The 14,576-nt window shown below is 42.7% G+C and overlaps 1 protein-coding gene across 1 annotated transcript; it reads right to left on the bottom strand.

Annotated features, from left to right (window-relative positions):
• Positions 1–5,316: 5,316 nt before the first annotated feature.
• Positions 5,317–11,317, bottom strand: EFCAB9 (EF-hand calcium binding domain 9). Its single transcript, XM_019506500.1, has 4 exons — positions 11,167–11,317; positions 8,348–8,496; positions 7,240–7,416; positions 5,317–5,507 (listed from the first exon to the last, which is right to left on the bottom strand). The coding sequence occupies exons 1-4, from the start codon at positions 11,300–11,302 to the stop codon at positions 5,400–5,402; spliced, it is 570 nt and encodes a 189-aa protein (XP_019362045.1). The 5' UTR covers positions 11,303–11,317; the 3' UTR covers positions 5,317–5,399.
• Between the last annotated feature and the right edge of the window lie 3,259 nt (positions 11,318–14,576).

Genomic DNA, 14,576 nt, shown 5'->3' with positions numbered 1-14,576 from the left:
TGCAGTTTGTTGTGTGCGTGCCATGTAACAAAGAAATATTCATGTTAAGTAGGATAAGGTGCTAGATTTGGTACTGATGCAAAAAACAACACAGTTCCAACAGGTTGTGAGAGAGAGGTGAGGGAATTTCAGTGATGTGACTTTTTTTTCTTGTAACTTTTATAAAATTAAATCTTTTAGAACTGAACCTATTCATTGTGCAAGACACTCTCTGGTTCCTTCAGTCCACTAAATAAGTCTTCACCTATCTGGAGATGCTGTGAACATTGGGTTACATTTAAGATACGTTGTATATTTTGTTGTACCTCTGTTACTTGGTTGACATATCACATTAGTGTGCACACACATTTTTTAATAAACTGCAAAGCACAAGTAGGTTGTCTTTAAAATGTAAATTATGTGAAATTTTTACATAGGAGATATCTATAACAATGAGAGCAAAACATCATGAATTTCTAAGAGTTGGACATGCTGTATAAAATTCCCTGTATTTAAAAGGGGAAAAAAGGCAAAAAGAAATAACTTTTTTCCTGGATTTAAAAATAAAATTAATACTGGAAACGCCATGCCTTAAGAAACAAACTCAGTGTCATTTTTTTTGTTTAGGTTACTTGATTCTGGTGTATCCCTCCAATCTTTAGATAGATAGATAGCCAGCCATAGAAGGTTACAATGCTAAAATCCTAAAGATAAATATGAAAAAATTCTTCTAGCGCAGTGGTGTCAGAGATATGCCCTGCAAAGCCCTATCTTTGGGTTTGCAATGCTGCCCTTGGGTCTTGGACTGGACCTCCACGTGGTGCGCATTGGATTCACCCCCTGTGCTGTACGCAGTACATGGGACTGGGGAGGCACCCACTGCACACAGCACATGGGGCCAGTCTCGGACATATGGTACATGTGACACTTGCACCAGATCAGCCCCATGTGCTGGGTCCAGAATGCAGGGCCAGTCTGCATGCCCAATCCAGCTCCATGCCATTCAGTTTGACACCCATGATCAAGCAGCATCTTTCTGGGAAATAAGGTTTGCAACCACTAGATAAACAGGCTCTTGGGGAAGGACAGAAAAGAGGCCAAAAGGTAAGTTACTCCAGCACCCACAAAATGCAGCAATATCTCCATCACCACAACACTTGAGTGGGTTTGATTACACTTTTTGGCTAGGGACAGAAATTACACATAAATCAGTATAAGTGGTTGGAAACTGGTTCAAGTCTGTAACACAGCAGGTGAGTGCACATAAACCACTTTCAAAATGCCCAAAGCTGGTTTCAGATAAACCTGGATGGATGTAGTATCAGCCTTAACTAATTTAGGTTAAATTGGCTTACTGAATTTCTGTCCCAGATCCTCTCCAGATTCAAGTTAGCTCACAGTCTCACAGCATCCAAGGATGCTTTGCATCTGCCCTGCAAACCTCCCCTTGCAGGGTGGGTGGGCTAGCCTTGGCCCAAGCTGTCTGCTCCAGCTGAGCAGGGAAGTGTGCTGTAGTGCCCCCTGGCTTCTAGCCTGGCCCACTGCGGGCATGTGTCTGCATTTCTGGAATCAAAAGAGAATGTATGTTCACTTGCTTATTGATTCAATCTCTGCAGCCTGGACTGACCTGCAAAGATTGAATCAATTCAGCCTTGGTCTTTTTTGACAGTCTGTACTTACTTAACTTTCTGGTATTTGGAGGTTTCTGAATACCCCAGGTTATCTGGATGGTGTAGTTGCCCTGTAGAATGAAATATCATTATGGCCTTTTAACTAAGCCAGAATTTGTAGACTTGATAAATTAAATTATGAATTATCCTTTTTTGGTTTGTCTTACTCCCTTTCTCATCCTCCATTAACTCTTCTTCATGAATAGGTACAAGGTTTGAGTGCTTTCATAGCACAATGTAGGAAAAGCAGCTGAACCAAATGTAAAGAAATAAACATAAGGGTTGTTCTTGAAGTCCTTCATGGCTTTCTTTCCTTTTGTGGTAGGGGAAGAACAGATATGCTTATAACATATCTTCAAGACTTGAATACCAACTTCCATTCTTTCGGGGGTGTTGGTTGGAGCCGTGTTGGTCTAAGGACATAGGCAGACAAGGTTCTTTGGGTAAATGTGACATCTTTTATTAGACCAAATAGTTGGAAAAATTGTTCTTTGCAAGCTTTCAGGCACAAATACCCTTCTTCAGGCAGAGGAGGAGGAGTCTGCTGTAGTTTTGTGTTCACCCAGATGGAATAGAAGCCAATTTGCAAATTGCAGGTCTAGGGTTATTGGATGGCAGGCAGGTTATAATGTGCCATAAATCCAATGTCTGTGTTTGGTCCATGATTTTTTGTATCCAGTAGATTTATGAAGTGAAGTTCATAGCCTCATTCATAGGTGTTACAAAACACCTTTCGTAGACAAGACTATAAACTTCATAAATCTACTGGATACAAAAATCCAGTAGATTGACTAAATACAGACATTGGATATATGGCACATTATAACCTGCCTGCCATCCAATAACCCCAGACCTGCACTTTGCATATTGGTTTCTATTCCATCCAGGTGAACACAAAACAACAGCAGACTCTTCCCCCTATGCCTGAGGAAGGGTATTTGTGCCTGACCTGAAAGCTTGCAAAGAACAATTTTTCCAACGTTTTATTTGGTCTAATAAAAGATGTCACATTTACCCAAATAACCTTGTCTGCCTAACTTCCATTCTTTATTCTCTGGCAGAGAGAGATGTTCCTGTGCAACACCACAATAAATAGCTACTCTACCTTTTTTTTCGTATGTTATGATTTTAGGGAATGACATAATCTTATCTCTTGCTATTGCCACTTGTTCAAGTAACAGATGCGTCAGTGGTAAAGTGGTAATAACAATGCCCACGCCCTCCTGTTGGTGTCCAAAAGTCCAATAGAGAACAAATAGCTTTTTGTTTCTATTTAGAACCAGCCTCATTCCATCTAAAGTGATGATTTTCAACCAGATAGCCTGGGGTGCTGCAAGGTCCCATGAAGGGTGCCCAGGAAATATGAGAAGATAAGCAAAGTGTGACAAGATAAGCAAACAAAGGCAAGCATAGGCTTCAGGTATGAGGAGATAAGCAGATAAGGGAAGCCTCAGATTGTCCCTGCCTGGCTACTTCTCCACCCCCATTTCTTGTCCCCTTTGCAAGGAGGTAAACACTGTAAATAATACATTAATTTTTTAAATGGGGTGCCACTCAGTTCCCAGAAGTTAGAGGAGTACCTGAAATCTATAACCAGGGGTGCCTCAAGTCTGAAAAGTTTAAGAACCACTGATCTAAAGGGAAAGTGAATTTCAAGTCAAAGGTGCATAATAGCTGAATCTCAGTCTTGGTTACTTCTGGAAAAAAGAGTGAGGTCCAGAGCTTGGTTACACCTAGCACTTGTACTGTGTGTATATAAGACTAAATACAAACCATTGTGCAGCTGCAGTAGTTGTGACTATAGTTGACGTATACAGTTTATAGCGTTGAGGGCATTTAGCCCATATTCCTAATGGACATGGGATACATGTGCTTTGTGTTTGTGAATATACTCCAGCTTTCATCTGTAGGTATTCAGTTATCTCTCTCTATACCAGACTACATAATCTATGTAGGCTTAACTGGGAAAAGTGTTAACCCTGCTATCCTGGCCAGACTCCAATATGGTATTTACCTTCCAAAATCCCATCAGAAGTTTGTATTCTTCCCTTCCAGTCCCAAGGCCCTGAGTAGGACTAGTGTGCACTGTGTTACAGATTTGCCTGAGTTTGGTCCCCATGGGTCACGTTACAGCAGAAAGTAAAACAACCCTGAGTTGAAGTGAGTCTTTGGCTTAGTCTACACCACTACAGATTTTTGCTGGCACAGTGACATCTGCTATATTGGCAAATACCCTGGGGTAGGTGAAGCTGTATCAGCAGAAAAGGGATATTATTGGCTTAATTTAGATCATTCAGGGAAGTGACCTACCTACACCAACCAAAAAAAACTCATTAGCATATGCTGTGCCTTTGATAGGGTGCATTGACAACAGCAGTATAGTGACAGAGTACAGAAGCTCGAGGTCTCATTCTGCTCCTTTGTTATATTGGCATGGATTTACCTCGGATGATGCAGTAATTCTGGTCTAAAACTGGAGCTCTGAGGGGTACCTAGTTAAAAATGTGGCCAGTTTGTTTTTTTTTGTGGGGGGAAATATCTTTGGCTATACAAATGACTTGGAAAGAAACAGATTAATCTTGGTAAGATATCTTTGGCTATAAAAAATGACTTGGAGAGAAACAGATTAATCACCACTATTCCACCCTGGCTTACTTATAAAACAGGCATCTCTCTCTAGACAATCCCAAAAGGTTAAGGGTTCAATAGCTTAATTACCTCAGTTTGCTTAGAGCAGAGCTCTGTGACTTTGGGGAAAGACATAAACTGGTATTTTTATTATGAGTTGCACACCTACACTAAGGTTAAAGTAACAATCCTTGGCAGAAGTCTGGAAAATGTTATTTTTTTTTATTTAGCTGTCATGCTATGGCCTTACATTTTTAATTATATTAGGTGGGGCTTCAAACTGAGTTCAATGGAATTTAAGCACTGATGCTATCGAATTCAGTATGCCAGTTGCAAGCATACAGTGAAACAGGGAATTGGGTTTATTAAACTGGCGGTTTTTTATATTCAGGCAATGAATGGTAAATATTTAACGTAAGAAAAGCCCATCCCTTCTGTTCTCTCTTCACATGGATTTAATTTGAATTATTTTAACAAAGAAAATGGCATTCCCTGCAGTTGACTCCATTCTCCACAACAAAAGTAACAAGGTTGCAGGGAGACTGGCCAAATCCTATTCCCTGCTCCACTATTTTTAATAGAAACATCTTAATATGGAGCAGAAAACAGTGAAGTGGAGGAAAAAGCAGACACAAATGAGTGAATCCAGTGGTCAATGGATGATCCAGCTGTGTTTGTTACCTTTTTTTCTTCTGTCTTCAAAGGAGGTAAAATTGGTGTGTTGGGGTAGGTGTTCTGTCTCAAGCAAACACAATTTATTCAGGGGATAGGCCAGGTCAACATACTCCGAAACTCAGGCAGTTTGATGTAGCAGGGAAGGAGTGACACCAATATCAACACCATATCAGGGGTGAAATATGAGGCATGAGGCTGAAGTCTAAATTGCATCGGCTATTGCATATGGAATGACACCAGATGTAATTTTGCACTTAGGTATGGTATGAGACAAAATTATACATATGGGCAATGGTGTGTGCCATTACTTGCATTATCCATTTGTTAGCTGGTATGTTAAACTCATCCAAAAACTTTTGCTGGGGAAGGTGGTTATCTGGGGACCTACTTTAAATAAAACCCAGGTACTTTACCAGTGGACTGGGTAGGTATTTATTTTGGTGAGGTTTATTTTTTACTTTTCTTTAATACGGTACTTTTTTTCTCCTTCTCCTTTTTCTGCTGTCTGTCAATGCAGAAGATTGTGAACATCTTGAACTCCTTGTAGTTCAGGGACTAGTTTTTGGAGGAGAGAAAAAATAGTATTTTAGCAAGATAGTGAAGATGGGTGCAACCCCAGTTTCAGACATGAACCTGATCTACACCTAGGGCTCTGGATTCTTCAATCCTGCTCAATACTGTTTCTATGCACACTTTGAGGAAGTGGGATCTGGATTCAATACCTTGTGCCCATCTCAGATAGACACTTTACTAAGTAATGCAGTCCTCAGTGACTCTTACTCTACTATTCTGCAATTAATTGGTAGAGATTCAAGCATCTTCAGAACTGTATTAACCAGTACCGCACAAGATCACCCTTAAAGAACAGCCTTTAAGCAAGCAGCTCAGTCATAGAGGAGTAATGAGAGTAGCTAATATACAAAACTGGGTACAGTCCATTATTTGTATTACAGCAGTGCTTAGAAACCCCAAACTCTATCAGATCCCCTCTCACCATAGGCTGATCTTAGCGATCTATGTATTAGGGCTGTGCGAGGCTTCGGACAGAGCTTCGGATCTGGAGAAGCTTCGGATGCTTCGGCGTCAGACAGTCGGTTGCACAAGCACCCATGTCATGAGTTTTGTCCATCAGCAGCTAGGGGTGCAGCGCCCCAGAACCCCCCTGCACCAATCTCCTCGACAGCTGGCAGGCTTTGTGGCCACAGCAGAGGCCACCATCCCTGCAGCTGTCACCCCGCTGCACCTTAACACACACAGGGTCACCCATGTCACGAGTTTTGCTTGTCCACAGCTTGAAGTGCAGTTCCCCCCAAACCCCTGCACTGATCTTCTTGAAGCTTGGCAGACTTCATGCTCTCAGTAGGGGCTGCCACCCCTGCATGTTTCATCCAAATCAGGCAAAAAACAATAGACTTATAGATATCTTGTTTTTTCCCCGTTATACCCTATGGCCGGATCTCTGAGGCAGCTTCAGAGCTGCTTCAGCCAGATCGAAGCAGAAACCCAGTCCGGAGCTCCGGATCAGATCACTGGCATCCAAACTGGCTGGATCAGATTGCTGCCGACTCGCATAGGCCTACTATGTATGTACCTCCAAGCCAGCAGTGCTAGTAATCAGAGACATTTAAGAAAAGAAAATGTATCATTGTATCCCAGAGAGAATTACTTCCCTATAAGTGTCTTGCTATTATATTTAAAACATCTTTTCAATCATGACTACTGCCAGGTATGTTACTCATAAATAAAATAGCTCATAAACATGCAAAGTCTCACCCTGGGGACAGGAGGAAAGAAAATGTCTATAACTTCTTCATAACTTTTGTATGGGTCTTGGATACCAGGAAATAGCTCAGACAGACAGATCAGGCAAACGCAAAGTGTCACATCTGTATGTGGTAAGAAGTCATCAAAGACCTGATCTGAGTCGTTTCAAAGTCTGTAACAAAACTGACTTCACCGGAGGCAGAAGGAGGAATGATAAGCTGTTTGTTACCACAACCACATCATCTGTTCGCAAAAGAGGTCGTCCTCCTGGCAAGGCAGTACTGTCTGTACACACAGCTGTGGGCTGGGACTCCGAAACCAAACTTCTACTACAAACAAGCCTGTTGCAAGACCTTTAGCAAGTTGCTAAGTCTCTGAACCTAATTTTCCACCCCCTCCTTGTCTGTTCTGCCTAGTTTGAGACCTGCTCTGAGAAGTGTCCATCTCTTGACAGGTATAATGAGATTCTGGATTCATTTTGGATTTAATTAAGGGCCTTGGTACTCAGTGTCTTTACTATTACCTCATCTCCAGACACATCAAAATCCCTGAATATCTTCTCAAGTTCTTCCTTGTTGATGTTAAAGAGGAACCTAGTGGCCTGAAACTCCTTAGGACCAATTGTATGTCCTCCATCCATATCCAGCAGCTCAAACACAGGCCAAGAGTGACGATAAATGAACTGCTTTTCAAGATGGTTCTGTTTCAGGACACAAAGGGTTAAGAGCAAATAAAGCTTAAAAAAAACTTATATCAAACACAGTTAAAGTCTAGAAAAGAAAACAGAGGTAACCTTCCTACTATACAAACAGAAAAGTACTCAGCACTTCCTTTCACACACCCTTCTTGTCCTTTGCCTGAAGGTTTCTGTTTGCTCCCCAGGGGCGGGACACTGGTACAGCTATGAAATAATTGTCAGCAGGAAGGCTCACTGGGTAAATTGCATGAAAATGTGCTGAGGGCACTGAATGTCCCATTTTGCTTCACATGGCCAGCAGAGCCTCAAGTCCCTCTTGAATGGAAACAGCGTTTACTCGGGCCAGTTGTGTAGCCCCAGATGTGTTTCGCCCTCCAAGAACTCCCGAAGCTCTAACTCCAGGCAGCCTGGCCCACTGAAAGAAAAGCTGGGGCTACAACATATCCCATAGGATTCAAGACTTGTCTGCAGCTCTGCTTTTAACTTAATTTCCTTCCTACAACCTGAATTCTCACTCCGCGCTATTTTCTTTCTCATCAGGTCTGATGGCCAGTAATGAGCTATCAAGGGACAAACAGATTTGACCTACAAAGATGGCTGAAGAAAGATCATGTCATCTACTGCGCAGCACTGACAGGAACAGCAAATGCTGACCCATGAACATGCAATCTGGTTCTATCACTGCTACCTTTAGGATCGTGCAGATAGCAGCAGGTGGCGGCAGCTTATTATGTGTTTGCCGCCAGCAAGCTGCTTCAGAAACGCATCGTAAGAGCTAACTTGTGCAAGGTTCCTCCATCTTCCACCTCTCACTGGAAATCAAGGGCCCACCCAATCAGCTGTGGGGCCACAGCATTTTATGAAAGTGCTGAATAATACAAGCTTCTCTGAAGCCATCGGCTCACCCAGCTACAGAGAACTGCCTGCTACAGACCTCATGAGAGAGCAGGATGCACACCAACATGTAGAACTCGTCAAGGCCAATCTCCCCGGTGGCGTTCCAGTCCAGCAAGTCAAACACCAGCATGATCTGCCTCCTTGTCAGGTCAGTCACATAGTGGAGAAAGTGATAAAACTGCAAATCTGGAAAAGAGGGGGATGTGAGGCCCAATCTGTACAAAGTTGTTAGCGATAATGAACAGGGGTTATTTAAAAGCAAAACACCTACAGTTTGAAGGTGCTCATGGTACTACATCAGCAGTGGGCAAAATGCGGCCCGCAGGCCAGATGCGGCCTGCCAGGCCATTCTATCTGGCTCACAGAGCCCCTTAAAATTTAGAAAATTAATATTTATCTGCCCTGGGCTGCCTGTCATGCAGCCCTTGATGGCTTGCCAAAACCCAGTAAGCGGCCCTCCACCCAAAATAATTGCCCGCCCCTGAACTACATGCTAGTAAACTATGCTTGCACACAAACAGAAATATTCATAATACACACATGTTGCCATCATTGCCAAGAGAGAGACCTCTGCATGTGTTAGTAATTGTATCACTGCAGGAGCCGCTGCTAAAATGATGATTATTAATTTTCCAACAAAATATTTTTTGAGAAGGAAAATGCCTTTTGCAGAAAAAAACCAGAAGAACAATCAGGAAAGAAATGTTTTTGTTGTTCCTTGTTTTTTTTCTAAATTGCCTTCCAAAAAAAACCAAACTGAAAAATTTACAGTTTTCTTTGGGAAAATAATCTTGTGAGTTCTGAAGATACATGTTCAGTGTGACTTCTTGAAAGAGGATCCAGCGATGGGCTGCCAGTAAGATCCATGGGCCAAAAGAGTCTCAGTCATGCTCTCCTCAGATATGGCCATGGAGCCTTGGGCAAGGACACACAGGAAGAGATACCAGGTCATGGATCTGTTGGCTTTCATAACTGGTTGAAAAGACATAGCCAGCTCTTTAGTTTCACCTTTCCTTTGTCAGTCGTTTGGGAAGCCTGTGAGATGGTGAATGGCCTCCATTTACACTGATTTCAGGAGGATGCGAGCGCACTCAGAATCGTCGCTACTGTGCCATTCCCTGTGATTTGGGGCTACAGGAGTTGTGTGAGGGAGGGCAGAGTTCAAGATTTTGTATCTTTTACATGGCAACAAATCCCTCCTCTTTTTAATGATTTCTTTTGTGTTCTTTTTATTCCCTTCTGCTATGTCACCAACATCAGTTAACTCCAGCACAGCTCTTGGAAACGAGGATCAACAATGCAACAAGGTAAGATTCCTGCCATTGCAAGGGCAGCCTGGGGAACTCTGAGCACTGGCTTTGCTTGTGGGTTGTGATGGAGTGATGGCTTTGCTCTCATTTAAGAGACTTTTAAAAGTCCATGTGATATTTTTCCTTCAAGAAAAGAAAGTGATGAGCCCAGAGTATGAAACCTGAAGTTTCCCCCTTCAGGAGAATTGAATGTTTAGGGTCCTAATTTGTGTCTATTAAACAGATGGGCTCTAATCATGTACTCTGGATCTGAAGTTCCATGTTAGAGGGGTCTAATCTGGGGGTCCATGTTGGCCCCACTGCTAATTACAACAGTTTCTGGGAAGGCCACGAATTGAGATTAAATTATGTGCAAATACCGCTTTGTTATTTCTTCAGTCTTGACTCACTAATCACCGTTTTAAACCATGTTTATTTTACTGCAGTGATATTATACAAGTGTTAGGTGCACGTGGGGACAGAGAGAAGCCAATTCTGCATTCCCCTTCAGTGATCTCACTGAATTTGGCCCAAAGTGTTTTGTGCATATGAGGAGCAAACCACCTGCAGCTGAAATCTGCATGACTCAAACGTGACTTTGTTACCCATCTTCCCACTGAGGGACTGATATATCTATGGTTTAAATGCCAGAGACACAGAAGAGCTATTTAAAGAAAAGGACAATGCTGGCACAGAATCAAATGCATATAAACTAACCATGAATCAATGTAGGTTGGAAATTACAAGAAGATATTTAACCATCAGAGGAGTAAAGTCTTGGAACAACCTTTCAGTAGGATTAGTAGGGGCAAGAAGCTTAATTGGCATTTAAGGCAGAGCTTGGTTAATATATAAAAGGGAAAGTGTCATACATTTATCTTAAGCAGGAGACTAAACTCGATGACTCAGGATGTTCTTGTCAGCCTGCTTCTTTGACACCTCCTCTATCCCTTTCTCTTGTGTGTTTATATGTAGATTGCAAGTGTCTTAGTACAGAGACACTCTTTTAACCTCTTTGTACAATGCCAGTGCTATAGATCCCCAAGTCAAAATTGGGGCCTTAGATGTTTATGAAATAATGGAGCTATACCGATTGCTTAGACTCTCCAAACTTTTTTATTAGCTTTCAGAAATAGGAAAGGAAGCAATTAGAGAAAAAAATAACATCTCAGGCAAGAGTTAAAAATGTATTGCAATTACTTTGAATTATTCCACGAGCACTGAATATCATTTCATAATTAGATGTGGTGCTAGTCAAGCCATATAACCTTTCAGAATGGATGGAAAGTGCTACAGCAGTCAGGACACAGTGATATATGCCATACCTGAAAGTCATTTGGGATATTGCCAGGACCTCATATTAACCAAGCCAGCCAGTCAATTAGCATTACAGGGTGCTGCATTTGTTGTAATATCAGAGGTTCAATATTTATAATGTGTCTGAGGTCTGTTTTCAAATCCTGAATAATATAGCACTTTATGATTCTTTTCTTTAATATGCATATAAATCATTTATTTTAGTGATATCAAAATCTAAACTCTGCACAATGTTTTGGCAAGTACTCACCATTCAGGGTGTTCTTCTTATGAACATCTAGCATTTGGAAATATTCTGCCAATGCCCTGGCATTTCTTACTGATAGTAAGCAGTACATTTTATCTAAATGTAGAAACTGCAGAAAACACTCCCGCCTCAGTTTCATATTGGTACTGGCTAAGTCTGTTTATCAGTGAATATTCAGAGCTAACCAAGACAAAGACTGCATCACAGTAAGAGAATTCCATCCTGGAACCAGAATATGATTGTTCATCCTCTGACTGCAGTGGGGGTTTTTTCTGTTTTTGCCCAGAATTTTCATCAGGTATGTGGAGGAAATGGCTCTCTTAACCATTGAGTATTCAGGGATAATTCATAAAAAAAAATTATATATGGGAATTAATCTTTTGTTACATATTTAAAGAAATACATTCACATTTACAAGGAAATGTAGATTTAAAGACCTGTTTTAGCAATAGACTTAATCACATGTTACTTCAATGGGATTATTTTAGTTTTAGAGAGACTACTTTATGGGAAAGTAATGCATACACTTAAACATCTTCTTTAGGGCTTTAAACTAAGGGCTTTAAACTAAGATTGCTGGGGGATGGGCAGTCAGTAAACAGTTCTAGCCCAGGTCATGCCAATCACAGTAGCAACAGCTTAGGTAGCCCAAGGGAACCCACTCTGACAACAGCCCAAGGAAAGGTCACGTCGCATCACACAACGAAGCCTAGGGCTTCCCATGGCAGACTCAACTGCCAGTACACAAATGCCAGGAGTTTGGGAAACAAGCAAGAGGAACTGGCTCTTCTCCTGTGCAATAAAGATTATGACCTCGTAGGGATAGCAGAGACATGATGGGAGTCCACCTCTGACTGGTCTGTGGGTAAAGAAGGCTAGATCAAGAATTCTGTAGGGCACTGACTGAGGCTCCATGCTCCTGACGCATGATTGTCATGGGGGAATTCAACTTCCCTGACATCCTTTGGGAAAAGCACACAGCCAAATCTGACCAGTCACATAGCCTTCTCACCTGCATTGATGACCTCTACCCAACACAGGACATCTACGGTGGACTAGGGGAAAGGCACTGCTGGATTTGGTTCTAGCGAAAGGGGATGATCTAGTGAGCAATCTGAGGATCGAGGGGAAGCTTGGTGACACCGAGCATGAACTGGTCACCTTCTCCATTCAACCCAGGGTGGGCAAATCCCTCAATAAAACAGAAATCCTCAACTTTGAGAAGGCAGACTTTCACAAACTCAGGAAACTGGTCAATCAGGCGCTAATCTTGGGAAGGGGAATCCACAAGGAGTGGTTATTCCTTAAGAACTCAATCCTAGAAGTGCAAGGGAGGTCCATCCCATCCCACAGGAAATGAAGTCAGCGGGCAGGAAAGCCCCCTTGGCTAAACAGGGAGCTGTTGAACCTCCTGAAACTTAAAAGAGAAGGCTACACCAAATGGAAAATGGGAATCATCACCAAGGAAGACTACTCAACAGTTGCCCGCACATGTAGAAAGCAGTTCAGAAAAGACAAGGCAGAAACTGAACTCAGACTAGCCGTTGGAATCAAGGACAACAAAAAGTCCTTCTTTAGATATGTGGGTAGTCAGAAAAAGAACAAAGGCAACATTGGACCCCTGCGAGATAAAATGGGGCAGCTGACTTCTGATGCCCAAGAAAAGGCCAAACTCCTAAATGAATACGTTGCATCAGTTTTCCACCCACCCAAGAGGGTCACACTGTCAGACAGACCGCAAAACTGCCAGAGAGTGGGAGATGGGCCCATAATTTACATCGATCAGGTGAAGGAACACCTTGAAAGGCTAGATGTTCATAAGTCCGCAGGCCTGGATGGAACGCACCCAAGAGCCTTGCAGGAGCTGGTGGACACCATAGCATGGCCTATGGCAAAGATATTTGAGATCTTGTGGCACTTGGGTGAGGTACCAGAAAACTGGAAAAGAGCCAACGTGGTCCCAATCTTCAAAAAAAGAAGGAAGGAAGATCCAGGGAACTACAAGCCAATCAGCCTGACATCAGCAACAAGCTAACAGACAGCAACCTTCTGAATGCCAAGCAACATGGCTTTGTCACTTGAAGGTCTTGCCTGACCAACCTTGTCATTTTCTATGACCAGGTGACGCATTGCCTCAATAAGGGAGATGAGGTTAATGTTATATACCTGGATTTCAAGAAAACCTTTGACTTAGTCTCCCATGATGTTCTCATGGTTAAGCTGGGGAACTGTGGCCTCAACCCTCTCATGGTCTGATGGCTGAAGAACCGGCTCTGGGGTCGGACCCAACAAGTACTAGTTGATGGGAGCAAATCAGTGTGGTACCAGATGACCAGTGGAGTCCCTCAGGGCTCAGTTCTCAGGCCGGTACTCTTCAACATCTTCATTAATGATCCGGATTCGGGTGTTAGATGTGGACTGGTAAAGTTTGCAAACAACACCAAACTCTGAGGGAAGGCAGTCACACTAGAAAATAGGCTGGGGATACAGACCAACCTGGACACCCTTGCAAGGTGAGTGGACCAAAACCTGATGGCATTTAATGTAGAGAAGTGCAGGGTGCTCCACCTTGGGAGGAACAACCAGCATCATACTTATAGGCTCGGCAGTGCTATGCTCGCTAGCACCATGACCAAAAAAGTCTTAGGGGTCTCAATTAACCACAAGATGAACATGAGCCAAAGATGCAATGCCATGGCCAGTAAAGCTAACCAAACCCTGGCATGCATCCATCGATGCATCTCTAGCAAAACCAGGGACATCAACCTCCCGCTTTACTCGGCCTTGGTGAGGCCTCAACTAGAGTACTGCATCCAGTTTTGGGGCCCCCAGTTCAGGGGGGACATGGATAGGTTTGAGAGAGTCCAGAGGAGAGCCACCTGTATGATCAAAGGCCAAGAGAGCAAGCCTTACGAGGAGAGGCTGAGGGACGTGGGACTCTTCAGCCTGGAGAAGAGAAGGCTCACAGGGGACTTGGTGGCAGCCTATAAGTACATAAGGGGGATACATCAGGATCTGGGAGACCAGTTGTTCACCAGAGCTGCCCAAAGAATAACAATGTCCAACAGCCAGAAACTCCTAGAAGGCTGATTTAGATTGAACATAAGGAAAAACTTCTTCACAGTCCAAGTGTCCAGGGCCTGGAACAGACTTTCCCCCAGAGGTGGTGCAAACACCTACTCTGGACTCATTCAAAAGGTGTTTGGATGTTTATCTTGCTGGGATGAGGAGGGCTGAACTCAATGATCTTCTGAGGTTCCTTCCAGCCCCTAATGTCTATGAAATCTATGAAATCTATTATAATAAAAAAATTGTATGACAATAACTGCTGGTATTATGAAAGTGATGCAACACCCTTAGCGCTGTTTCTATTTCTTATGAAGAAGGGAAATAACTAGTGCAAGACACATTTA

The sequence above is a fragment of the Gavialis gangeticus genome, unplaced genomic scaffold, assembly GCF_001723915.1.
Source record: "Gavialis gangeticus isolate Ggan-Ray unplaced genomic scaffold, GavGan_comp1, whole genome shotgun sequence".
Classification (NCBI taxonomy): Eukaryota; Metazoa; Chordata; order Crocodylia; family Gavialidae; genus Gavialis; species Gavialis gangeticus.
The sequence above is the reverse complement of the archived record's forward strand: the minus strand, read 5'-3'. Positions and strand labels throughout refer to the sequence as shown.